The sequence below is a fragment of the Cervus elaphus genome, chromosome 13 (genome assembly GCF_910594005.1).
Source record: "Cervus elaphus chromosome 13, mCerEla1.1, whole genome shotgun sequence".
In the NCBI taxonomy this organism is placed as follows: domain Eukaryota; kingdom Metazoa; phylum Chordata; class Mammalia; order Artiodactyla; family Cervidae; genus Cervus; species Cervus elaphus.
In genome coordinates this window covers 30,832,062-30,858,111 of record NC_057827.1, presented here as the reverse complement: position 1 = coordinate 30,858,111, position 26,050 = coordinate 30,832,062, and the positions used below count along the sequence as shown (strand labels likewise).

At 42.6% G+C, this 26,050-nt stretch overlaps 2 protein-coding genes across 3 annotated transcripts; one reads left to right on the top strand and one right to left on the bottom strand.

The window, feature by feature from the left end:
- Window positions 1-870: 870 nt before the first annotated feature.
- MPHOSPH10 (M-phase phosphoprotein 10) lies at window positions 871-13,115 on the bottom strand. The gene is made up of 11 exons (XM_043922313.1): window positions 12,650-13,115; window positions 9,647-10,352; window positions 8,938-9,089; window positions 8,302-8,473; window positions 6,023-6,164; window positions 5,192-5,259; window positions 4,226-4,363; window positions 3,383-3,493; window positions 2,774-2,881; window positions 1,497-1,727; window positions 871-1,116 (listed from the first exon to the last, which is right to left on the bottom strand). Exons 1-11 carry the CDS (start codon window positions 12,736-12,738, stop codon window positions 967-969), a joined length of 2,067 nt encoding a protein of 688 aa, XP_043778248.1. The 5' UTR covers window positions 12,739-13,115; the 3' UTR covers window positions 871-966.
- Window positions 13,116-13,261: 146 nt separating this feature from the next.
- On the top strand, window positions 13,262-20,355 carry MCEE (methylmalonyl-CoA epimerase). 2 transcript variants are annotated; one of them, XM_043922526.1, is made up of 4 exons: window positions 13,268-13,358; window positions 13,592-13,755; window positions 17,333-17,667; window positions 19,939-20,355. In XM_043922526.1, the coding sequence occupies exons 2-4, from the start codon at window positions 13,749-13,751 to the stop codon at window positions 20,089-20,091; spliced, it is 495 nt and encodes a 164-aa protein (XP_043778461.1). In that variant the 5' UTR covers window positions 13,268-13,358; window positions 13,592-13,748; the 3' UTR covers window positions 20,092-20,355. The 2 variants fall into 2 exon arrangements, with proteins under 2 accessions (XP_043778460.1, XP_043778461.1); XM_043922525.1 differs by lacking the exon at window positions 13,592-13,755 and having other exon boundaries at window positions 13,262-13,358.
- Window positions 20,356-26,050: the final 5,695 nt, after the last annotated feature.

The following is a 26,050-nucleotide window of genomic DNA, read 5'->3' as shown; positions in this document are numbered from 1 at the left end:
TTTTCCCTGACAAGTTAGGTGGATAAATCTCTAACCATTTACCCATTTGTTTAACCATTTGCTTCTTTTGTAAAACTACAATACATGAATACTTTCTCCTGTTAATCTGTCTTCTATTGTCAGTTTAATTCACAGCTCTCAGGGACTAAACCTAAGAGGGTAGAGGAAAAGTGTTTCCTCAACAGCAAAAAATCTAGATGGCTCTTTCAAGAGGTTTAGTCGTGAAGGAGAGCAGAGAGGTGAGGCAAAACTGAGCAGGTAGGTGGGGTTAAGAGTGTTGTTACTAAACAAACGCTGCAAAGGCTATGGAGAAAAAGGAACCCTCCCACACTGCCATTGCTGCTTCAGCGTCAGCTTTGTTCTCATCCTCTACTCCCAAAAGGGTAATGTGAGGCCCTAATAGATGAAAGACAGTCTTCCTTGGCTGGGAGGTCAAGACAGGGAGCACCATGGTGGTCATGGAAGGTTCCAAGGGCCACCGGTCTGCCCTCCCAACACACTCACTTCTCTCCTAGCCATGTCACCTGCCTCCTCCCACCTGAATGGGGATGGGGCTCCCCAGCCTTCACAAGCCTCTGCTCATGCAACACAAGATCACTTCCCAAGGAGAAGGATGTAAGATACATGGATGGAAACCCCACTGTCCTGTGGAAGGATGGCAGGGCAGTGGGAGAAGAGAACCAAGGCCTCCTGAAGACACGTGAGGACCTCTGCTGTGGGCAGCTGGCTGTGACAGGGAAGGGGGGTGGGGTCCAAGCCTGCAGACTGGCCCCTTCCCTGGCCAGGCCTACTGTGGGGGGGCACTGGGAAGAGAGGTCCCCACACACACCCAGAGGAAGGCTTGCTATTCTCAAACATCTGTAGTCTGTGTGAAGAAAAGTTCTCAAAAATTTTATTACAAAACGGAACCATGACAGAATATAAGCTTACACATGTAAATAGTATTTACATTATATGCAAAATATATTACAGCTTTAATTTATGAACCGATATATCCTGGTTTTTCTTCTTTTTCTTCTCGGTTTTCTTTGCATTGCTGATTTGCATTTTCACTTGATCTTGTAATTTAGAAAAGAATGCCTGAGATGATTTTAAGGCTTTGTCTTTACCTTCATCCTGCAATTAGAAATAACACAAGGTCATGCTGTAAGGTATTATGCTTAAAGATGAACAAAACCAAATGATTACAACAGGGCATCACGGTGTAAATGTGGAAAAGAACTAGACAGAAGAATTATGACAGCCTATGTCAATTAGAGCAGAAGTATTATACACATTTTAAACGACTACAGTGGTCTCACAACGTCGGGTGACCATGAGCCCCTGCACTTGAAACCCAAGGTTTAGGCTGTAACACAGCCAGTGCCCACGGCCTTTCCCCTCCCCTCCCTTTCCTTTCCCTCTGTGGGTGGGCTTGGTCACTAGACGCCCAGGTCACCTAAAGTGTGCCATCGGCCCTGTATTCACGCCCCGACAGCTCTCCTCCCCATCCTCACCTTTAGCAGAGAGGCTTTGCCCGTCTTGGTCAGCTGTTTCAGCTTTTCAGAGGCTACTGCTTTGGTATATCTCCCTGCCTGGTCTGGGTTACTCTTTTCAAGAAGTCTTCTCCGCTTTTCTTTCTCCTTTATTTTCAAATGCTTTTGATATTTCTTTTTTCTCCTTTCTCGTTTCTTATCTGTAGCTGTTTTCTCAGCAGCTGTTTTTATATCTCCAGCTTTATTTTTTTCCTATTGAAAAACCACCAACAACACACTCATTAATCTAACCTAATGACTTCGGAAGCTGTAAGAGAAGCAACTGCATGGACTGTGGCCTAAGTGTGAGAAGCAGCCCGATCCCACCCGGGCTCTGAGGGGCTCTGGCCACTCAGCAATGTAAGACCTGAGAAGCGCTATAAGACCCAGGAGGCACTGTAAGACCCATGACGTGTGCTCTGACGGTGACAGTTCGGTCTGCATACTCCTTTACGAAGGTGGCCTGGAAAGCATGGGTGTCAGGCTTCCCCTGTTGGAGAAGCAGGCAGACCCCATCTGGGCTCCAGGGACCTGCCTAGGCTGCCCAGCTCTGAGCCACTGAGGGCAGGAAATCTAGCTGGTGAAGGTCCACTTCCTCCCTTTTCTCCTCCACTCCAGCTCAGCCTAGGGTAGTAGGCAGAGGCTCTGAAGGGTGGGTGTGGGTGGAGCAAAGCAAGTGAGCACAAAAATGGAGGGCTCTGCTGCCAGGCTGCAAGGGGGATGAGGCCCTGGGAAAAATCAGTCCTCCTGGCAGAAACCACCATCCCTGTGCCAGGCGAGGGCTCCCAAGTACACAAGGCAGGGGTGTCCTGTGTGTGGTATGTCCAGCTCTTCCTAGACCCCCACACTCTGTTCTAGACCATGATTCCAGGACTGATAAGCCTCACGTGGATACAGCAAAAGGGGGAAATGCTAATATCAACGCACGGCTAAATACATGCAGTTTGTTTCAAGTCTAACATCTTAGCTAACATCTAAAACCTCAAACTTCTAATATTCAACCTGAATTGTAACAAGATACTGATGCTAGATATTTGTAATCAGCATTTACAATATTTCTCAAACCTACATCTCATAATAACACCTGATTATAGAAAACTTGTATTTGAATATTCTATAATATTACTAATTTGATTATAGGTGGGAACTGCTGAGATATGCTAGAATAAACACTACAAGCTCAGAGAAAACAATGTTAAATGGAGATCTGACTATAAACTACCAATTTATAAACAGACACTTCTATACTGGCTTCTCACCTTGACCTCCTCTGGGGCCAGGAGGGCTGCGTCACTGACACTCACAGGGGCAACCTCCTCCATGGTGACAGCGGGCAGATTTGATACCACTTTGATCTCTGGAACAGGCTAGAAAAAAGACAACACATTTGATAGGAAGTCAGAAGTGGTCCTCATGTAAAACACTTAAATACTGAACCTAAAGAAGTATAACATACTTCATGGAGATTATTTAGGATGAGAGGTGTGAGGTCTGTTGGCTGAGCTAGTGGACATGAAGGATCTAACCCAAAAGGTAGCAGGCATTGATAAATGCCAGGTACAGACACCACCCACACCCCAAGTCCATCACACAGTGAAAACACAACCCCAGAGACCAGACAGGGAGAAAGGGTGGGAAAGGAGGAGAGCCTGTGGCTAGGGCTGAGGGTCTGGCAGGGACCGCCAAGGAGATGGAAGTCAGGCTAGACCAGCTAGGGGGCCCAGATCCATCCTGGGACCAGACACGAGCCTTCCACATGGGAGGCCCAACCTGTGGTTCATGGGAAACCCTGCAGGTGTGCATTCTGAACCCAACCAAACAGCGAGTCTCTCATCTGTCATCTATTCCCCGAGATGTCACACACTTACTGGCTTGGGGATGAAGTGGAAGTTTGAAAGCGCATCCAACTTTAAGAAGAGGGAGTCCATCATCTTCTGGATTTCTACATGCTCTGGATTTTCTTCCTCTGCTGTTTTTTGCTGAGGAAATCAGTTCAACATCATCAGACTAAAGTGGCGACACAGGACAGAACACTCAAGGACCATGAGAGCATCACCAGTTTCTCGTCATCAGGCTTCAGCTCCAAAGACACTTCCCAAGGTAAGGTCACTGTCACAACTGAACTGCTAACATTTAGAACTTACAATTTAGTGCCCTTAATAGTTAGGCATTGTTGACGGGAATGTAAAATGGTGCAGTCACAGTAGGAACACGTCTGGCTCTGCCTCCAGAAGTTAAACAGAGCATCACCATAGGACCTGGCAGCTCCACTTTTACGTATATGCCCGAGAGAATTAAAGCAGGTACTCATACACTTATTTAAGTACCTATACACGTATGTCCACAGATACACTATTCACAAAAGGCAGAAACAGCCCAAATACTCATCAACTGTTGAAACTGGATCTGTAAATTGTGGCACACATATAACAGAGTATTATTCAGCTGTAATAATTGCTGGAAAGTTAATAATTAGCTGTGAGAGTACCCGGGGACCAAGAGTGACTGCAAACTACCCCTAGCCAGTGATATTCCTTGGGAGCACTACAGCCCCTCTGCTCCTATAGCCACGCTGCCTCACACTACACAATGTGACCCCAGCTCAGGACTTCAGTCTCTCACACCTCTTGAGCAGTAGGTAGAATCCACAGAACTCGTTCTCTACATCTCCTCCCTGAATGGCAATGGCTTTGCCATAGTGGCCTCCTCACCTGGTTGAGTTTGATGTACTCCTGTTCGTAAATTTCAGCAAGGCTCAATTTACTCTTCTCGTGGTCCAGTGTTAAACGCTTTTTATACTCAAATGCATCCTCTTTAGGCTTTTCTTTGCGTACGACATCATCCCAAGCCTGAAACAGGAAAGGCACATGGAACATAAATTGACAGACAAAATCTATAACTTCTTTCTAGGGTCCCTTAGGCCTCTTCCTCTGGAATATCGATTATCATTACAGAGTAAGCAAACTGCAGCCAAGAGGAAGGCATTTTCTCAAAGCAGAGAGGGCATCACTTAAGTGTCCTTTTTTGTTTTAAATGCTGGTTACCAATTTGAATTCCACAGCTCCCCGTGGTGGTTTGTCCAACAGTCAAGACAAGAGTTTGCTTCATTTCAAATGAAAAGATCCTCTGTGTATCATACCCATCCCTCAAATCCTTCCTATTTTAAGCATACACATCTTACAAAGTCACCTCTTGCTATACATGCCCCATACCCAAGTTTTACTCTAAGTTTACAAAATAAGATCAGTTTTTAAACAAAAACTCTTTGGTAGGTTTTACACACTTGAAAACTAGACCCTTCATATGTCACACTAGACACGGTGCCTGGACCAAGGGTCCTGGGTGTGAGCATGTCAAGCCAGACCCTAGTCGCCCTCCAGAGCTTCATCCCACACCACATGAAAGGTTAGCAAGGCTGGGGGTTGTGGGGGATGGCAGGGGCTCTGGCTACTTTGTTCTCCTCAGGAAGAACACCCTTCTTTCTGGGGTGCTAGCAAGGACAGTACCTCACACAACAAAGGTCAAGGATAACTTTGGGGTAGACTTAGGGCTTTTAAACAAAAACTTGATAGGAACAAATATTCTAGGAAAAGAGAGTGCTATTCCTACTCCCAAAATATTCTATTTCTAAATATGTCAGTGAACTTTGAATTAAATTAAATTTCATTCTTACTGACCTGATCTCTTATCCTCTGCTTAATGATATCCTCTAGTTGGAGAGTGGTCTCCTCTGTGATCACAGGTGCTATAGGATACAGAACGTGTATTGTTAGGTAGATGGAAATGAACCCGTGATTTTGTGAATTCTTGGGCCACCCCACACCTCCCATATCAGAAATGGGGGAAAAGGGACACTAATGTGTGTGTTAGCTAACCTTTTTGGTGCTCCCTGCAATTTGAGAACCACAAAGCTACAAAGTACACACAGTGGTAAATGCTAACACTTTTAACCTGTGCACCTGGGGATGCACTCCTTTATACACTAAATACAATGAAAATTCATTCTGACATAATGGGTACAAGAAAGAATTCAATGAGATGGTCTGGGATTTTGGCTGAAGTCACAATTTAGTCACTGGACAGTAACAGCAGGCACTGTAAACAGATTAGCAGCAGGACTCTAATTATGGGTGGCACATTAGGCATGACAGTACAGTAGTAATTCTTGGATGGATTAGTGGCCTTGTGGCTGTACAGGAGAATGTTCTAGTTCTCGGGACCAAAGTGTCATGATCCTGGGTACTTACTTTCAAATGACTCGGGGGAAAAAAAGCACACACACACAGCCACACATAAACAAGGGGAGAAAGCAAACATGGCCAAAGGTTAACAATCGGCAAACCCAGGAGAACGGCACACATCTGTCCACTGCACTCATCTGCAACTTTTCTGTATGTTTGCAAGTTTTTAAAATAAAAAGTTTGGGGGAAAGAAATATTACTCCAAATCTATGAAAACCACCAAAAAGGGTACGTGAACACCTGTGGAATCCCAGAGGGCACACGCACCCATGCGCACGGCGTGGTCGAAGTGCAGGGTCTCTTCCAGGAGGCTGTTCTCGGGCCGTTTCTGCGCTGTCACTTCTCCTTGAAGCTGCCAAGGTTTCTTCTCCAACAACTCTTTTTCCAAAGATGCAATTTTTTCATTCATCTGAGAAAGAGACAGAAAGAGTTACCACACATTTGGAAACAGAATTAGACATACAGGTGAGTAAAAGCAACTAATATTTTTACTAGTGGGAGAGCAAGAAATGCATTGTTCCTGAATAAAATCCTGCTTTGTCTTTGCATTTTTTTAAGGATGGCAGTAGTGACTTCTACTCCTATCTGGAGATAGGATAAGGAGCTATAAATGACCTCTTTCCCGCACTTGTTTGAAATGTTATGTTTACTATTTACTCACCTCTCCCAGAAGCATTTGGGTGTATTTCTGGGCTCTATTCTAGTGAAACTGACCTATTTTATTTATTCAGTAACCACTATCAACTTAATTATTAGAGCATTCCAAGACTAAGTAAATTTTTTATTAGAGCATCAGTATCTGATGGAGCCTGACCCTTCTGACTCCAGGCTTCCCAGGTGGCTCAGTGGTAAAGAATCCACCTGTCAGTCCCTGGGTTGAGAAGATCCCCTGGAGGAGGAAATGGTAACCCACTCCAGCATTCTTGCCTGGGAAATGCCATGAACAGAGGAACCTGGCGGGCTGCAGTCCATGGCGTGGCAGAAGAGTCACACACGACTGAGCACATACATACTACCCCCTTGATCCACACCCACAATCCAAGTTATCTCTAATGTCTAAAGAGGTGGCATCTATAATGACTTCATGGTGTATAAGATGACAGCATTTTCAGCAACCTTACCAAATTATTTTTCCTAATAGCTTTCCAGTTCACCTGCTTGGTTTTTCTAGTTCTCTCTCCAAATATGAAAGCTTTCATTTCAGTTTTCTCATCTCTTACTAGTGTTTTCTTTCATAGTTGCCCTGGATGAGTAACACTTCTATTAAGAATCTTAAGTAACAGTGGAAATAGTAACAGTGGTAATGGAAATAAGTCTTATTCTTGATTTTAAAGGGATGTTTCTAGAATTCCACCATTAAGCAGGATGGCAGATTTGGGCTAGATACACTTATAGTTCCCTAGAAGTAAAAAAAAAAATTTAGGAATGAATATTGAATTTTACTAAATGTCATTTTTTGACACATATGGAGGTGACTATATGATTTTTCTCCTTAACCTACCATAACAAGTATTAACTTAAATGAATAGATTTCCTAATCCCAAATCAAGAGGACAAGGCCCACACAGCTATGGTAGCGTTACTTTTTTTGCATTTCCACATCACTATTCACAAGTGAGACTGTGCGTGTTTCAATGTTACATGTCAGGTTTGGGTACTCGTGTAATCATAGCTTCATAAGAAGACAATTTGGAAGCTTTACTCTTCATATGCGGGAACTGATCAAACAGTACTAAATTATCCACTTCTTGAAGGCCTGATACAATTCCCCAGTAAACTAAACCCACTTTTTTTGTTTTTTTTGGGTGGCAGTGTAAGGAGGGAAGGTCACCAACTCAAGGACAAGTTTCTCATTTTCTTTCACTTTTTTTCCTTGAAGACTTTCTCTTCAGGGAACAATCTGATAATCATAGATTTAACTCAGATTCTCTTTTTAAAATAATGCTCTTGATATCCTTGGTATCTTTGGTTATTTACTTATTCTCATTTCAAGTTGTGTGATATAATTTTAAGACAGTTAAATGATAAAGCCCAATGTCTGGAACCAGGCTATATCTATTATTTTCAAACAACATTTTGTCTGACAGCATGTCATAAGGGAATAATTTTTTATCAACTTTGGAAAATGTGTTTGAGATGGTATTAATTAGATTTCTGGCTGCATGGCACCTCACAGATACAAGCAATTGAAGCGGTTACCAGGAGAGGCTCATAGGACAGCCAGTTACGAAAAAACCTGTCTCAGGTATAAAGACAGCAAGGACAGAGAAACAAGTTTGATACATGGGCTCCATACTGAAAGCCACAGGTTCGGAAATGCAGCACTGAATTTTGTAAATTAGCTGCTTCCCACATGGTTATCTCTATGCACTGCCACAGAGAGCAACAAGATTTTTTTTTTAAAGGATAATTAGGTGTACCATCGAAAAAAACAAGCCCCCTGCCATACACACACACACAAAACCAGGGCAGATTAGTTAGTAGTCTGAGTTCGACAATCACTGTTAAACATAATTTAAAAATCCCTTAAATTTCCTAATTATTACCTTTTCTTGTCTTTTTTCAAAAGAGGACTTGACTTCATCAGAGTCTTTCTGTACATTTAAGACATTTTTATCTTCAGTGTCCTCATCATTGGGCAGAGCAAAGGTCACTCTTTTCGAGGTTTCTTTATGTTGTTTACTGTCTCCACTTTCTTCAAGGTCATCATCTTCATCCCTATGAGACCAAAACACTTATGAAAGGAAACATACCAGTTTTCATTAGAAAATCAAAAAGAAACAAACTTAGCAGTTAAATTTCTTTTGTAGACAATGCAATTAAATATTCAGAACTTTCAGTATTTAGGTAAAATAGAACAAAGTGTCCAACATATAGAAAACAAATTATTCATCAATCTATAATACAGACTTATCTCACCTAAGTAACAACAGGGTATTTTTATTGGCACAGAAAACAAATCAGAGCTCCTGGTAAGGAAGGTCTGCCTGCTACTGCCAGTCAGGCTGATTTGCACTAGGCCGTCTCTGACGTCCCTTCAAATTTGGTGACTTCCTCTGGCTATTCTGAGACTGTCTGACCTTAGAGAATCCCACTTCTTAGGGCAATCACATCTGACGACTAGTAGTACACAGATGACTGGGCAGTTCCAGCTTACAGTGTAAAGGACTCAAAATACTCACGTCTCAGAAATGCTTTCTTCTCCTTCAGCAATCTCTTCCTCTCCATTTGAAGCCAGTTCATTCCCATCATCGTGGACACTTGCTACGTCTTCATCACTTTCAACTGGATCAAAGAAATCTTTGTATTTCAGGTTTCTGGAACTTTTACCTGACTAAAACAAAAATGCTTTTAAAACCTTTAATCAAGGATAGAAAAATACATTAAATCACGCATAAATGTGTATGCATACTGTGTAGGGGAAGTCAGCAACTAATAACACTACTACAAAACCCTAAGAACTATCAGAACACAGCAAACTGAACGGAAGCACACATTCATTTATAACTGAAAGACAGAGCACCACATTCTTCTCTCCAAATCTTCTAACTACAAGTATTTCCAAAACATCCCTGACTACATAAAGTAAACAAATATCTTCTTTCATTCTTATTCTTAGTGCTTGGTGAAAATCCATGTTTGAGGGAAAATTCTGAATCTCCGTAACATGTGTGACTATGGTTCTGAAGCTACAAAGGAGTGTTTCATGATAAGGAAATGACGGCTTTGCTTTAATTTCTCCAGTCCCCCCCCCCTTTTTTTTAACCTGATCTAAATATTTCACTGATACCCTGGTGAATTTTGAAGTATTTTAACCCTCTTCTGGAGAAATAGAACCCCATCTCATGTGATGAGGCAAAAAGAACACTCTGTCCTCTCCCCAAACTTTACCTTAAGATCTTGGCCCCCAAACAGTCCTTCATCTTCATCGGAATCCACATCTTCAAAAAAATCAACATCATCTTCCTCTTGGTCATCTCTGTGTTCCTCTTCCTTTTCCATGTTTTCTAAAAAGGTCTCCATCTCAGAGAGCTTGAAGAATTTATCATCTACTATGGACTTTTCTATTGGTTTCTGCTTTGGTTTAGGCACTCTGCTTTGCACCTTGCTCTGACGTTCCAGTTTGCTGATATCAAAATCAAGATCAGAGTTCTCATCACTGAAATCTGGGCTTTCCCTCAGATGCAATTTGCTTGAGTTTGTGGCTCTCTGATCTGCATCAGGATCATCAGCACTCAGGTCTGACACTTCCTCCTCCTCTGCTTCCTCCACCTCCTCCTCCTCTAAATCTTGTTCCAGGTCCTCCTGGCCAGCAGCCTCCAGCTCCATCACATCCTCTTCACACTCCTGCTCTTCACTCTCTGGGAGAAGACTGATGTCTTCATCTTCAATGGTTTCACTAACTGCACTCTGGAAGTGCTGTAAAATTGGTTCATTTTGCAGTTCCAATTGTTGCCAAATCTGCTCATCATCGAAATTATTTATCATCAATTTTTCTAAAGGACTCCCATGTTTCCTGTCATTCTCTAGTACTTTATTAAAGTCATAAAGTACTTTTGTTAAAGAAGTAAACTTTGATGCCAGTTCATGTTGAATGCTGTTAAGAGGCAGGGAGAAGGAGTTAAGTGATATTTATAATTAGAGTTAACAAGTTCACAGCACTCAGAAATGAAAGGAAAAAAAAGGCCAACACATGTGCAAAATCAATTTTTTTAAAAGTTGAAGTACTGCTTTACAATATTATATTAGTTTCAGTGATTCAGTATTCTTATTGATTATACTCCATTAAGTTATTAGAAGCGAATGGCCAAGATCATTCCATTGCCATACAATATATCCTTGTTGCTCATCTAGTTTACACATGGTAGTTGGTATCTCTTAATCCCACACTCCTATTTCATCCTACAGGTCCCACTCCCCCCCAGCCCCCAGCAACCACTTTTTGGTTCTGTATATTTGTGAGTCTGTTTCTGTTTTGCTATATACATTCATCTATATTTCTTTTAAAATTCCACATGTAAATGATAACATACAGCATTTGTCTTTCTATGACTGACTGCAATAGGCATACTATTCTCTAGGTCCTTCCAGGCTAAGGCACATGGCAGGATGAAATCTCCATTTTAAGAATAGATTCTGGCCCCCAAGAGTGTACTGTCTTGCCCAAGAATTGCATTAGTATATAAAAGGTGACAACCCAGTATCTCTGAATCTGCTAGATTTCAGGCAGGCAACCCACTACAGACCTCTCTGCCTAGAGATAAAGAGTGAATCTTCTGGATGAGGAAATGGCAACCCACTCCAGCATTCTTGCCTGGAGTCCCATGGACAGAGAAGCCTGGCGGGTTACAGTCCATAGAGTCACAAGAGTCAGACACGACTGAGCATGCATGGAGTGTATCTTAGCCTTAAATTCTCAACTCTGCTATATCACAGGCCACTCCACTCAGTCAGTCCACAGTCAACACCTGCTGTGGCAAGAGTGGTCACAGAATAGCTGTGACATCTGAGCTGATACCTATCTGTAAGATGACAGTCTGACAAAAATCTGGAGACACATATTTCAGGCAGAAGAAATAGCAAGAATAAATTTCCTAAGACATAAATGAGGCTGGTGAATCTGAGGAGCAGAAAGGCCAGCTTGGCTTGAGTGTGGTGAAGGAGGCAGAAAGGAAGGTTAGAGAGATGGGTGGGAGCCAGATCATGCAGGCCTCAGAGATAAGAGGCTGTTATTTTCATAAGTGAAGGTTTTGGGTACTTCCCTGGTGGTCCACCAGCTAAGACTCCACACTTCCAATGTACAGGGCCTGGGTTTGATCCCTGGTCAGGGAACTGATCCCTGACCTGCTGCAACTAAGAATTCACATGTAGCAGCTAAAGATCCCTAGTGCTGCAACTAAGACGCGGTGCAGCCAAATAAATCAGGAAATATTGAAAGTAAATAAATGAAACAGTACAAATATTTTAAAATCTTTTTTAAAAAATTAAAGATTTTAAAGCAGAGAAGCAAAATGACCTGACTTATGCTTGGAGAGATGGCCTGCCAAGGAGAAGGAATGAAATGAAGGTGATTAGGAGGCTGATGCAGGCAAAGGATGCACAACTGTGCTGGGATCAGAGCTGCGGAAATGGTGAGAAATAGTCAAATTCGGAATATGGTTTGGAGATGTAACTGACAGGATTTGCTAATGAACTGGATGTAGTGGAGAAAAGGGAAGACACTGAGGAAGTGGCTTGGTTTGCGTCTGAAAAACTGTAAAGATACAATGTGATAGGGAAGGCAGGTGGAGAGAATGGGGAAAGGATCTCAGGGAGGGCAGAGAAGCAAACAGAGCAACAGTTCATTTTGGACAGACTGAATCTAAGATGCTGAGTGTACGGCTGTAGTTGGCTGTGAGCCTGGAGCTCAAGGGAAAGGTCGGGCTTGAAATACAAGATCTCTATATAGTCTTCGAACAAAAACACCAAGAGCTCGTGCTGGGAAGGGAGATTAAAGACAATCCTAATTTTCAAGAGGTTCAGTCGTGGGGTGGATAGATAAGCAATGAGTACTTTCAATAAAGCCTGATGATGAGTAAGTAAGCACTGGGTGCTCTGGGAACAGATGAGACCAAGAGCACGCCACCCGGTGCGTCTGTGTGAAGGATGAGGGCATGAAGACCTCGAAACTGTAAAAACCCAGGTTAGTTTGAGTCCAGCAGCACAGAACTGAGAGACCCACAGAACATAGCTCTTAACTATCTAAAGAAGTGTGACAGGCCAGGGGAGCGCAAACTACCTGAAGCGTAAGGAAAAGAGCTCTCCCCTTCCCCTAATCTGGAACCTGCCCGGAGCCCGCAGCCCGCGCCCACGCGAGTCCTACGCCGCCCCAGAGCCCGGGATCTGGGCACTTACGTGAGGAAGCACTCTGGCCTGTCGGTGGCCTTACCGACCTCCCTCAGGCACCGCTCCAGGGTCCGCCGGCGCCAGGCTGGCGGGGCCATGGCTTACTGCCACTCCGGACACAGCGCCGCATGCAAAGGAAGTGAGCCACCGCCCGGAAACCGCGCCGCAAAGATTCGCCCCCGCGCGACTGAAGCCAGGAAACTAAGGTTCCGCGGCGCACAGGTTCCGGACCCATCTCCAGCTTCAGCCAATGACGGCCCGAGAACTTTAACCGGTTTTGCGCAGGGCTGGGGCGCGGGCCTGGAAACCGAAAGTCGCCTTTGGTCAGCTGGATGAAATTTCTCCAAACTTTGTTTTGTATTCCTGAGGGGCCCACAGGAGGTGTCGCGTCCTCCTTTTAAGTTTCTGCTTTAGATGCACTCGGTGACTTCAACGTTGTGCTGTAAAACAGAGGGCCCGCCCCCCCGCACACACAAAAACGCAGCACACTCGTCAGACCCCGGAGATTTTGTTCGGCTCTGAGCCTCCCGCCCCTCCGGGCTCTTGCCCCGCCCCTAGCCTCGTTTGCTCCGCCCTTTAGGCCTCTCGCACCGCCCCTAACACGGTTGTCCCGCCCCCTGCCGCACAGTCGCCCCTCCCACGGAACTGCAAGTCTGAAATTAGCAGATGCTTCCCAAGATGGCACGAGTGCTGAAGGTGGCGGCCGCGAGCGCCGTAGGTGAATACTCCGGGATCGGGGCTGTCCGAGGGGTGGGGCTCAAGGGAAGGGAGGCGGGGGCGCAAAGAGGCCGCGTGTGGTCAGCACACCTGGGTCTGCTGCGGTCTGCCCCCGAGGCGCGTTCCTTGGCTGCTGTCAGCGCCTGTAGAGGTTCCCAGGGACGCCTCGGGTTAGCCTGCGGATTTCCTTCTGTGTTTGCGTCTGACGTTCAGCAATTCTCTATGTGGCCCCAGAGGCGGGGTCGTCCAGCTAAGGGGCAGCCAGGCCGAGCCAGACGCAAATGTAGTGAATGGCAAAGGGACAGTGAGAGACGGGGGAGGAACCAGAAGAAGCGCTGAAAACGCAGGCTGAACTCCCGGCCCACTCTGGAAGGTCAGTTGTGTAAAGAATATGGAAGGTGTGTGTCTTCTTCCCACGTGTCCTAAGATATTCATGATCTTGTATAAAGCCAGGGAAGAAAGCAGCAGACGGATGTGGAAGGTTCCTTGAGTCCTCTATACCACCATTAAAAAAGAAACAAAACCCCTCAAGTTCTCTGACATACCAGTTCATCTACTTTCTCCTCTTTTTTTTTTTCCCTCTTCATTCTTCATCAGGGGGTAACCATTTCTCTTAATCTGAAATTCCCTGATAGGAACGAGTTGCCAAGTGGTGATATCTCAAGAGTTACTCCTGAACATTCGTGACAAAAAGTACTTAAGCTGAGCACCTTCAAAAAGTGTTCAAGGGCATGAACCCTAAATAATGTTAGGTTTCTCTCCTAGAAAATGCTGTCTTGAAACTTACAGTTGAAGTCCTTTAAAGTCCTGTCTCTAACTGAACAAGTACTTTATTGATCACTGTTTTTGGCTCCCAGGTGGCTCAGTGGTGAAGAATCTGCCTGCCAAGCAGGAGACACAGGTTCGATCCCTGGGTTGGGAAGATCCCCTGGAGAAGGAAAGAGCAACCCACTCCAGTATTCTTGCCTGGAGAATTCCATGGACAGAGGACCCTGGCGGGCTACAGTCTATGGTGTTGCAAAGAGTCAGACATGACTTACTTAGCGTCTAAACAACAACAATATAGTCTTTCTTATAGTCACAAAATGTCTTATACATCTATCATTGCTAGTCATCAAATCTAAGTGATGAGCCCTATACAAAGTGCACCGTAATAGTTGTAACTGTCTCAGCCCTGGATCAGTTTAAAGAGGTGATATATACATGAAAAAATACTCACAAAACAGTCATCTCATCTCTTAGAAAGCTATTTCTTAGAAAATAGATATTATTCATAGGCTTTACCCTAAAGATATTAAAAACTGAGAATCAAAGAATGGTAAAGAAGGACTTGCCTGGTGGTCCAGTGGTTAAATCTTCATGCTCCCAATGCAGGGGGCATGATTTTGATCCCTAGTTGGGGAACTAGCATCCCACATGCCACACAGCTCAGCTAAAAAAATGGTATATAATGTTAGTAGAATGGGAAAATTAAACATCGTGGTTGAACAACATCAACTTTGTTGTCAAACAGACCTGGACTTGAGACCCAGCTTTGCCACTCATTGTGACCTGGAAGAAAATCAGACCAGTTTTTTTTTTCCCTCTAAGTGGGAAGATTATTAAAGTACTCCCTTGAACTATGACTATTCTCTCTTAATTTATGGCCATCAAAACTAATAGGCAGAGCTGGACCACCTCACGGTGCCCTCCTGTTTCAGAATTGGTGATCACAGTTTGCTTAGGCAAGATTGTGTGGTAGTATTGTTGCGTAACTCTAATGTTAAGATAACCTGTAGGTCTTTATTGGGAGAAAGGTCAAATCAACGAGTTGTTACACCATGGGATCTGTCCTCCACAGGTGAAAGATCCCAGCGGTGTGGAGAAGGCGTCGAGACTGGGCCGTTTCTGCAGTCTGACTGATGATTTTCTTGGTTGTTAGCATTTTTAAAATTCACTGTGCCCTTCATATGGCTTCTTGGTCTCCACAGAACCCTGCTTGCCACTGAACCAGCAGTCACTGTGTGTCATTAACAATAAGAATGGCCAAATTTATTGATTGCCAGTTATATATGTCTTGCACTGTAGTAGTATATTTTTGACATCAAATACCTAATTTTTACAAGAAACTAGCAAGGTAGATATTTAGTGGGTAGGACCAGTATTTTTTTTTTTAACTAAAATAAAATAGAAGAGAAAAGATTAGAACACATCCCATCTAGTAAGGATTAGGTATTCTTTTTATGAAATTTGCTTTAAATGGTATCTTTATGTGTGTACTGGCTTGGAGCACAATTGAATTTCATGGTGATACATTGAAAGATACTCCAAAGAACTGGGGTCGCCAAGGAGAACACGAGCACCAGTTGGGACAGTGCATGGAGAAGACACAGAGCAAGATGACGTCGGTAGTGGGTGTCTGTCCCCCACGGCCAGCAGGTCTGTCTCCCTGTAGCTAGGGCAGGACACGTTGCCTGTACACGCTCCCCTTTGCCACAGTGCCGCAGTACAAGGAGCCTTGTCCCACCCCTGCGGAGGACAGGTGTGACAGTCAGGCTTTAAGCAGAGACAAAGGAGCAGTCACTGATCCTGGGTGAGGGAGAGGCCCCACACGGTGCTAAGAGTGACTCAGGCTGTGAGCTCTGTGTCACCCGGTGAAGCATTCCAGGCCCCGCCCGCTGCGGCTGAGGAGACTGCCTTCCCAACAAGGAAGACCCTACAGTCCTCAAGCAAATCAAATGGTGCTGCTTTAATTTTCCTGTTAATCAAAAAACTTTAGTAAAGGGAAATTAATAATAATTTTAGCTTAGCTGAAGCTCTGTGATACTAGGTACTATTTAAAGTGTTTTTCATTAAAAACTAACAACGCTTTGTGTAAAATATGTGTTCTTGGGATTTCCCTGGTGGTCCAGTGGCTAAGACTCCAAGCTCCCAATGCAAAGGGCCCAGGTTTGAACCCTGGTCTGGGAACTAGATCCCACATACTGCAATTACGAAATGTCCCACATGCCACAACTAACACCTGGCACAGCCTAATAAATAAAAATAAAACACATGTTCTTCAACTTGCTATTTCATACTTGTTTATTAAGTGATGTAGTTTTGCAAGGTTATATTTAGACCTCATACTTATTTGTGATTTTCATTCTGGGGGGGAGTCCAGCTCTTAAAGTCCAGTGTTTTGGAGAGAACACATTGCAGGCTGCTTCTGTTTCCAGATGCAAAGTTTCTTCACATTTAGAGGCATTTCTGCTTCTAGTCTTTCAAAATTATTAAAAGAACAATTAAACTCACTCAGAGAAAGTTCTCATAGATTTAAGTACCCTCTTGATCTTGGCCTGTTTTTTCCCCTAATGAGATATTTTCTTTAGTTGATAATCATCCACATAAAGTACACATTAAAAGGTGCGTAAAGTTATGACTTTTACTAACTTACTACAGAATGTAAGACAAAAAAATTGGTTGTAGGTAGAGAAGAAAATTCCTTGCTGTCATCATTAAATGCATGTCATTTCACTGTCACATTCAAACTTATCCTTTATGAAATACAGAGAGTAACAAATGATTCTTTGTGATATGCAGCTTTCGTTTAAGTGTTAATGGTAAATATAAATTCTTATGAAAAATGTCACCCTTTGTCCTGAATCTAAAAAGCACAGAAGGGAATTCCCTGGTGGTCCAGTGGTTAGGACTCTGTGCTTTCACTGCCAAGAGTGTGGGTTCAGCCCCCGGTTAGGGAACTAAGATCCCAAAAGCTGCATGGTACAGCCAAAAACAAAGCAACAGCGAATAAAAAGTTTAGAATTAGTCTTTTAATTCCAGACAGTTATTTCAGAGCAGGATGAATAATTCTGATGTACGTTTTTCATTTATCTCCTCTGATTTAATTTCCCTAATTAAAAAGAATGAGTAAATAATTTTTACATGTATTTTTAAAAATTAATTTTAGATATCAATTTTCAAAAGAGGGATGTTAATGGCAGTTCAATTTTTCAGGGCTTTTACCCAGACTTTGGACTCCAGTGTCAACAGTGAGAACTTCCGCGTCGCTGTCCTCACATCCAGGGGCTGGCCCTGTATGGAACCTGGGTCGACTCAACCATGTTGCAATCGCAGTGCCAGACTTGGAAAAGGCCAGAGCATTTTATAAAAATGTTCTGGGGGCCGAGGTGGGTGAGCCGGTCCCTCTTCCAGAGCATGGAGTGTCCGTCGTTTTTGTCAACCTGGGAAACACCAAGATGGAGCTGCTGCACCCACTGGGAAGTGACAGTCCAATTGCAGGATTCCTAAAGAAAAACAAGGCTGGAGGGATGCACCATGTCTGCATTGAGGTATTTAGTTACTTTAATCCTTGGTGTTGTAAATTTCTCTTTTAAAATGTCTTTTATGTTTTTTAAATTTCTCCTTTTGATTTGGTTTGATCTCCTTGCAGTCCATGGGACTCTCAAGAGTCTTTTCTAGCATCCAAGTTCGAAAGCATCAGTTCTTCAGCACTCAGCCTTCTTTATGGTCCAACTCTCATATCTGTACATGACTACCAGAAAAATCATAGTAATATTGGTCCTCTTCAAAGATGGATCTATAGATATAGTCTCTTTCCCTCTAGAAAACTGCAAATCATAATGAAAATATGTCTCACTGAAGTTTGGATTTAACTGTCACTATCCACTGAAGTTGGCCAAAACAGATTTGCATTTTTGCTGTGGTATTTACTGATCATGTGCACCTTCTGTGCAGTAGGAATACACTGTTTTCCTTGTCACAAAGCAATTAGAAGAAGCAAGTGACAAGACTTTATAAAGTAAGAATTTCCATATACATGCTAAGTATTATAATTATTTTCTATCTTTAAAATTTTAATAACTTGACCCTTATTACAAAGGCAATACATTTTTAGTTACCGACTGATTTCTCACATCTTCTCAGTTGCATCTGCTAACAGTTTCTGGGGAAAAAAATGTTAGGCAAGAACAGTCTCTTTAGAGAGGCTTTATCCATAAATGTTCATGTTCTGAAAACTGCTTTTGGAATATCAGCAGTATTAATTATGCTTCAATTTACATTATTTTGGTAGGATAGGTCTCTTGATTTAAAAAATGACATAATTAATAGTTAGGCTTCATTTTCAGTCCAGGAAAGAGGGAGGTTGGATTCCAGCATGAACACAAGTATTTATTCAGTTCACATTGCAAACGTATTAGAGAACCTACTGCGTATCCTCCACCGAGCACTTGTGTTCAGAAAGAATGTACTCTGTTTGAAGAGATTATAGTTTATTTTTAGTAACATTTGGCATCCTCATCCGTTGTTCAACCAGTTTTAAAAGGCAGTATGTAATCCTTGGCTCTTTGAAAATAAGGTTGTATAAATGTGAACATTTGTTAAGTCTATATTTGGATACATGGATGTTGTTCTCTCTGGGGTTTTGTAATTTTTTTTAAATTGTTTGTCAAGCTATTAGATCATTAAACTCCAGGGTGATGTAGGACTGCCTCAGAATGCAGGGGTTCTTACTATCCCTTTCTATCTACTTACTGGGTTCCCAGTCTAGGAGGATGACTTTCTAAGACAGGTACGTGTTAAGTCACTCAATTGTGTCTGACTCTTTGTGACCCTATGGACTGTAGCCCGCCAGGTTCCTCTTTCCATGACATTCTCCAGGCAAGAATGCTGGAGTAGGTTGCCATGTCCTCCTCCAGGGGATCTTCCTGATGCAAGGATCAAATTGTGTCTCTTATGTCTCCTGCATTGGCAGGTGGGTTCTTTATACTAACACCATCTGAGAAGCCCTCAGAAATGAGAAAAATCACTCTTCCATCAAGTATTTAGAAACACATTTGCTCCTTTCTAGACTACCAATAAATATGAAGAAAATAGAAATGGCTTAGAAGAGAGTTGCAAAATTATACATGTCTGGATTTTTCAAGAATGGTGAAAGATATTCTGGTGACAGTTTAATAGTGATTTTCATGTATATGAAGTTCTGATCTCAAAAGTAATAACCAGTGATTTCCTTGGTAGTCCAATGGTTAAGAATGCACACTTTCAGTGCAAGGGGCGCAAGTTTGATCCCTGGTCATGGGAGTAAGATCCCACATGTCATACTGCATGGCCAAAATAAAAGTAATAATCAGACAGTTTGGCAGATGGGAGGTTTGGAGATCAGGGAGGCACTCATATCTGTTGAGTACCTTCTATAAACTGTGCTCGAAGCTTCTCATCTGTTACCTCATTTTGAACTCTTAGCTATATGTATGGTGGGCCTCATCTCTCTCTTGTAAATGAAGAAGCCAAGACTCTTAGGAAAAATAACTTGTGAAGAATCATCAATAGTGCTGCAACAAGAACATGCTATGAAGTAAAGCAGACATCATTTAGGTCCTAAGGAGAAATGTTTACTAATAGAGAAAATGCTTAAGCACTGTGGTTGCTCACCTAGGAAAATTTAGCAAACTCTTATTTTTGTGATGGTTAAAGAACGGTTCTGCCCAAAGGCAGAGGAGTTAGACACATGTTTGCAAAGTTTCTTCTACGTCTTATGATACTGTAGTTTGGTATTTTTATGATCTCAAATGTGTTCTTGTTTATTTCCTTTTCTCAAGGTGGATAATATAAATGTGGCTGTGATGGATTTGAAAGAAAAAAAGATTCGTATTTTAAGTGAAGAGGCCAAAATAGGAGCACATGGAAAACCAGTGATCTTTCTCCATCCTAGTGACTGTGGTGGAGTCCTTGTGGAATTGGAGCAAGCCTGATGAATAATTCACAAGAAACTGATCACCCTGAAAAAGCCTTATCACAGGGTGCTTCAACATCGAGTCCTTCACTGCTTCTGTCACAGAACTAAATTACGGAGATTTTTTAAATTATATATGTGTATATACATATATACACACACAAAATCTTTGCTGATTATGTTGGATTCTTTTTTCTTGATTTGGAGAAAACTTTGACTACTGAATACTTATGGAATATTATTAAAGTCATATTCATAGAAATAAATTATTCCTGTTCTGAAATGGGGTTGAGTACAGTGAGTCTGTTGAGTGGAAAGGGGGGCAGGATGGAGGCATAGAGGACACCTGACAGCCACATGGCCATGTATTTGGGACAAACTGCTTCCTAAGGATGTTACAGAGAATGTTTTTAGAGCAAACTGTTTAAGGATAAAAAGTGTTGACCTCAGAATTTTTGTTCTTCTGTAGCAGTGCATCCTCACAAGCTCTTTATTTTGGGGGCTAGTGCTGGATTATAAACAGGAAGTTTTGTGGCAAACTTGGTGCCTAATCTAGTGGGTACATAGATAGGTGATTTTTTTTAGTCAGTAGACATAGAAAATTGGAAATAGCAAAGGAATATTTCATCCAAAGATGGGCACAGTAAAGGACAGAAGTGATAATGACCTAATAGAAGCAGAAGAGATCAAGAAGAGATAGAAAGAACATACTGAAGAACTGTACAAAAAAGATCTTAATGACCCCTGATAACCACAATGATGTAGTCTCTCACTACATCCTTAGGATGTACCCTAGGAGCCAGTCATCCTAGAGTGTGAAGTCAGAGCCAGTCATCCTGGATTGTGAAGTCGAGTGGGCCTTAGGAAGCACTTTATTTTTAGCCAACAAAGCTTAGTGGAGGGGATGAAATTCCAGCAGAGTTATTTAAAATCCTAAAAGATGCTATTAAAGTACTGCACTCAGAATGTCAGCAAGTTTGGAAAACCCAGCAGTGGCCACAGGACTGGAAAAGGTCAATCCTCATCCCAGTCCCCAAGAAGGTCAGTACTAAAGAATGTTCAAAAACCACCAGACAGTTGTACTCATCTCCCATGCTAGTAAGGTTATGCTCAAAACCCTCCAAACTAGGCCTTAGCATTATGTGAAGAACTTCCAGATATTCAAGCTGGATTTAGAAAAGGCAGATTTCCTCTTGTTGGGCTCTGAAATCTCTGTGGATGGTGACTGCAGCCATGAAATTAGAAGACTATTGCTTCTTGGCAGGAAAGCGATGACAAACCTAGACAGTGTGTTAAAAAACAAAGACATCATTTTGCCAACAAAGCTCTGTATAGTTAAGGCTATGGTCTTTCCAGTAGTCATGTACAGTTGTGAGAACTAGACAATAAAGAAGGCAGAGCACTGAAGAACTGATGTTTTTGAATTGTGGTTCTGGAGAAGACTCTTGAGAGTCCCCTGGACAGCAAGGAGATCAAACCTGAACATTCGTTGGAAGAACTGTTGCTGAAGCTGAAGCTCCATTACTTTGGCCACCTGATATGAAGAGCCGACTCATTGGAAAAGACCCTGATGCTGGGAAATATCAAAGGCGAAAGGAGAAGGGGGCGACTGTTGAAGAGATGGTTAGATAGCATCACTGACTCAGCGGACATGAGTCTGAGCAAACTCAGTGTTCCTGACAACTACATTATTTCCTTTTCTTCTGGCAGAGTCATGTTCCATAGTGTACATGGGTCTCTTTTTCTTTATCCATTTATCTCCCCATTTACAATATATTTATTTCCATTTTTTTGGCTGTTGTAAAGTGTAGTCCAGTGCAAACTTGGTTGCATGTGGGTTTCAAAATGTTGTCTTCTCAAATATTCCTTGGAGTGCTTCTGCAGGATCTTATAGTAGCTTTATTTTTATTTTTTAAGGCAGTTCCATTCTCACCTCTATACTGTTTTTATCTTATACCTGCTACAAGCACCATAAATGGTGCTAGGGCTCCCTAGTCTCTGTATTTTCACTGTTTCTTCTCTGTAGAATGTTCATGATGGCCTTTCACACTGGTGCAGAGTGACCCCTCATTATGCTCTTGACTCACACACATCTTTCATAGATCATGATGTTCAGCAACTTGGGTATTTTTTAAAACAGTGGGACAAGAATTTACAGTTGAGAGTATTTTTCTTGAAAGTCTGCGAACTTTGAACTTGTTTTGATGGGATTCCCTGGAAAATTTTTTTAAGGTCATGTATCATTTAGATCCCAGCACTGCTTGTGAATATGAAGTAACTTAGAGCAGTATTTTTAGATTGCTGTTTTGAAAAATGGACACAAGGCAGAGGAACACCTTCAGGCCCAAGTTTTGTTACTATGGGATCCAAGGCCCGAGTTGTAGTCTTAGAGCCCAGTTGTAAACTAGAGTGGAATACGTGAGAAGAAGCCACCCAAAACTTGTGTCTCTTTAATATTTTTGTTTCCCCTAATAGTATGTATTTTTAATTGGAGTAAAAATGACTTACAAGGTTATGTTATAGGTGTACAAAATCTTGTTCAGTTATACTTATTTCTGTATCTATTCATCTTTTGGGTTTTTTTTTTTTATCATGTAGGTTATTACAGTGTGTTTAGTCCAACACACTTTCTCAAGTAGGCCCATGTTGATCACTTATTTTTTATGTATTTGTGGGTGTGAGTTATTTCCTCCCTCCTAATTTATGCCTTTTTTCCCACCATCCCCCATGGGTGACCATAAATTTATTGCCTAAGACTGTTTATTTCACATGTCAATAAGCTCATAGTACTAAAGATGCCTTAGCATGCACGCATGCAATGAGTACCTATTTCCCACCTGTACATGATATAAGAATTCTCTCTCTCCATCTGACTTTACCTAGTGATATTACCTCTAGATTTATCTGTGTCCCTGCAGTTGACATTATCTCATTTTTTTAAGTCAGGACCATATTTCTTTGCATGCATGTATTCCTTTTTCTTTATCCGTTCGTCTGTTCATGTACATTTGCTTACTTCCATATCTGGGCTATTTTGTGAACTGCTGCAGTGTGTGCTTGTGTGCACAAGTTTTCTAAAATCTGATTTTCTCCACATACGCTCTCAGCAGTTAGACTGCCAGATTATAGGGTCCGTCTGTCTCAGCCGTTAAAAGTGCACATCTATGTATGTCCTCCTAGCAACAATTACCAATAAACATTCATTGGCACTATCTAAGGGTCGTTTTTCTTCACCCAACTCTTGGGTTCTTTGTCTCTAGAATTTTTGAGAGTGATCTTTTGGACTTCTCTATGGCCATACGTTGTTTTCATTTTGATTGTCCTGTGTCTAATTATTCACCTGAGAACCTTTTCCTGTGCTTTCTTAAGAAAAACTTGTGGACTATATTTACCTCTTAGTATTTTCTTCTGATAGTTTGACCTTTTTTTGCATCTTTTATTCTTTAGCTCTGGAGACTTCTTGATATCAAGTGTCATTTATAGCCCAGCAATTTTTGTGAATATTAAGTATTCAGAAGCAAAACCTTTAAGGTTGCTGCTGTGGGGAATTGCCAGAAGGCTGCAGGACATCCTTATGCCCAAAGGCGGTGACCCTGCCAGTGAAAATTTTAGAGTTTTAATTGGGGTCTGTACAATATTCTGGGCTTCTCCAGTGGTTCAGATGGTAAAGAATCTGCCTGGAATGCAGGAGACCTGGGCTTAATCTCTGAATCTGGAAGATCCCCTGGAGAAGGGAATGGCTACCCACTCCAAGATTCCTGCTTGGAGAATCCCATGGACAGATGAGCCTGGAGGGCTACAGTCCATGGGGGTCACAAAGAGTCAGACACAACTAAGCGACTAACACTTCAGACAATATTCTGGCACGTACTTGAACCAATACCCAGAAGTTTATTTTAACGACGTGGTTTGCCTACCAGTAGCGTAGGAGCATTCCATTTTCTCCAGTTCCTATTACCCTGGTATGACATCTCAAAACTGAAAAACTCTTAATTGTTGATAGGAATATCAATTTCATTTTAGCTCAGTTTGAACAGAGAAGCAAAAATATCAGGGGTGAGATGTATGAAGAGCGTAACATGGAAACTTACAGTACCATATGTAAAACATAGCCAATGGGAATTTGCTATGTATGATTCAGGGAACGCAAACAGGGTCTTTGTAACAACCTAGAGGAGAGGGATGGGGAGGAGGGAGGAGGGAGGCTCAAGAGGGAGGGGACATATGAATACCTGTGGCTGATTCATGTTGATAGTTGACAGAAAACAATGAAATTCTGTAAAGCAATTATCCTTCAATTAAAAAATAAATAAGTTTTAACAAAATCAGGAGGCCTATTTGTTCAGGTTTCTTCAGGGAGAAAAATGAAACTATTAGAAGGCAAAGTACATGCAGCTTATGGGCTCTTTGAATCAGTATTTTTTGCAGAAAAATTCTTATATATTTTTTCAAGTGTGACTTTTCATTCATATAACAACAAATAACAGAATTAGAAGAAACTAATTTGAAATGATGGCTTGTTTCTACCCAGAAAATCTGAATACAAAGGAACCAATGAGAACTGCAATGATTAGGGTGCCAAGCTTTTAAGAATATTTTAGGTTTGCAAATAATTAGTATGCTTGCAAATTTCAACAGTATATTTTTATTCTGATAAAGAATATACTTTTCCAGAGGCTTTTAGTGTGGTCACCTCCTGCTGGAAGCCTGGAATGCTGGAATCAGGTCACTTCCTATCTGTCTTTAACTGGGCTGTACTCTGAAAAATTCCTGGATCTCCCCTGGATCCTGACCATCATGTGGCCAGAGAAATTGGTAACATTGTTTTGCCGGTTGAGATGTTTAATGACAGGATTCTTTCAGTTTCCTGATGTGGGTGAAGTATGGAGCCCAGTGATGATTTCTTCTTCAAGAAATGTACATCCTAGTTCCCACACGAGGGTGAACCCCCTGTCCAATGCTGAGAGACCCTGCATGTGAGTGACCTGTGCCTCCTGGGAGACCATCCCCAAACTAGTTTGAACCTGACCAAATTCTGTCTACGTGGTAGGTTGAGACCTCTCTAAGTCCTGTGTACACTAATGATGTTTAGACAAGACCGTGCACTTTCTGCGATGAGAACACTTAGACCTGACTTGTACTCTGTGCACTAGGACATGGAGACCCGGGTAGAGACCCGGCCTGGCCTCTGTCCTGGAAAACTCCGTGTCTGCATCTGAACGTCAGTGCTCAGATGTCTGGGGTCTGGGGCTGAGGTGGGCTTCTCTGGGTAACCGTGCTCTCCTCTGAGTGGGGTTCCATGGCCCTCCCGGGGTCAGTGCTGCGGTAGGGCTCCTAGTCTGTCCCCTGCCAGGTTCACTTCCCTGGGGCTCCTGGAGACCCCTCAGGTGGGCTACCTGGTAATTACTCCAATTTTCCAGCACATTCAGGTTGAGTAGGGAGGCAGCTTCACCTGGTGAATTGATTCCAGGGCACAGGGATCAGGCAAAAAGTCAATGGGCAGCAGGTGAGGTTGCTGCTGTGGTCTCCTTCCCGTCGACTCTCTCCTCTGGAGAGAACAGAGCTGCCCCGCGTCTCTCAGCCCAGCTCTCCTGTGTTTCTCAGCACCTCAGCGGGACAAGAAAGACAGAGCCTGCCAGAACCGAGGTAGTGTGTTCACGTCTAGCACGAGCTTTCAAAGCAGCAAAAAAATCACACAGAATGAAAGTGAAAACAGGAGGGGCCTGACTTCTCAGGGACAATTGAGGGGAGAGGAGACCGTCCCTACACTTCTTTCTAGGGTCCCAGGAGGACCCAGAGACCTGGCTTGTTTACACATTAGGGGCCTGCTGACCACAGCCATGGTGTCCTAACCAAGGGGATGTGTGACCCCAGGTTGGGGGACTAGGCACTGTGTGACTCTCATTCCATCTGCATGAGTCAGGATTATATGTATTGGGAGACCACACACAGACAACTAAGAAAAAGGAAGAATACAT

Coding starts and splice junctions, on each gene's coding strand:
- MCEE (XM_043922525.1), top strand. CDS start 13,307: ATGCTTCCCAAGATGGCACGAGTGCTGAAGGTGGCGGCCGCGAGCGCC. Junction 13,359..17,332: donor GGCGGCCGCGAGCGCCGTAG/GTGAATACTCCG, acceptor TCAATTTTTCAG/GGCTTTTACCCAGACTTTGG. Junction 17,668..19,938: donor TGCACCATGTCTGCATTGAG/GTATTTAGTTAC, acceptor CCTTTTCTCAAG/GTGGATAATATAAATGTGGC.
- MPHOSPH10 (XM_043922313.1), bottom strand. CDS start 12,738: ATGGCCCCGCCAGCCTGGCGCCGGCGGACCCTGGAGCGGTGCCTGAGG. Junction 9,090..9,646: donor TTGGGGGCCAAGATCTTAAG/GTAAAGTTTGGG, acceptor TTTTTGTTTTAG/TCAGGTAAAAGTTCCAGAAA. Junction 5,260..6,022: donor CGACCACGCCGTGCGCATGG/GTGCGTGTGCCC, acceptor TGTATCCTATAG/CACCTGTGATCACAGAGGAG.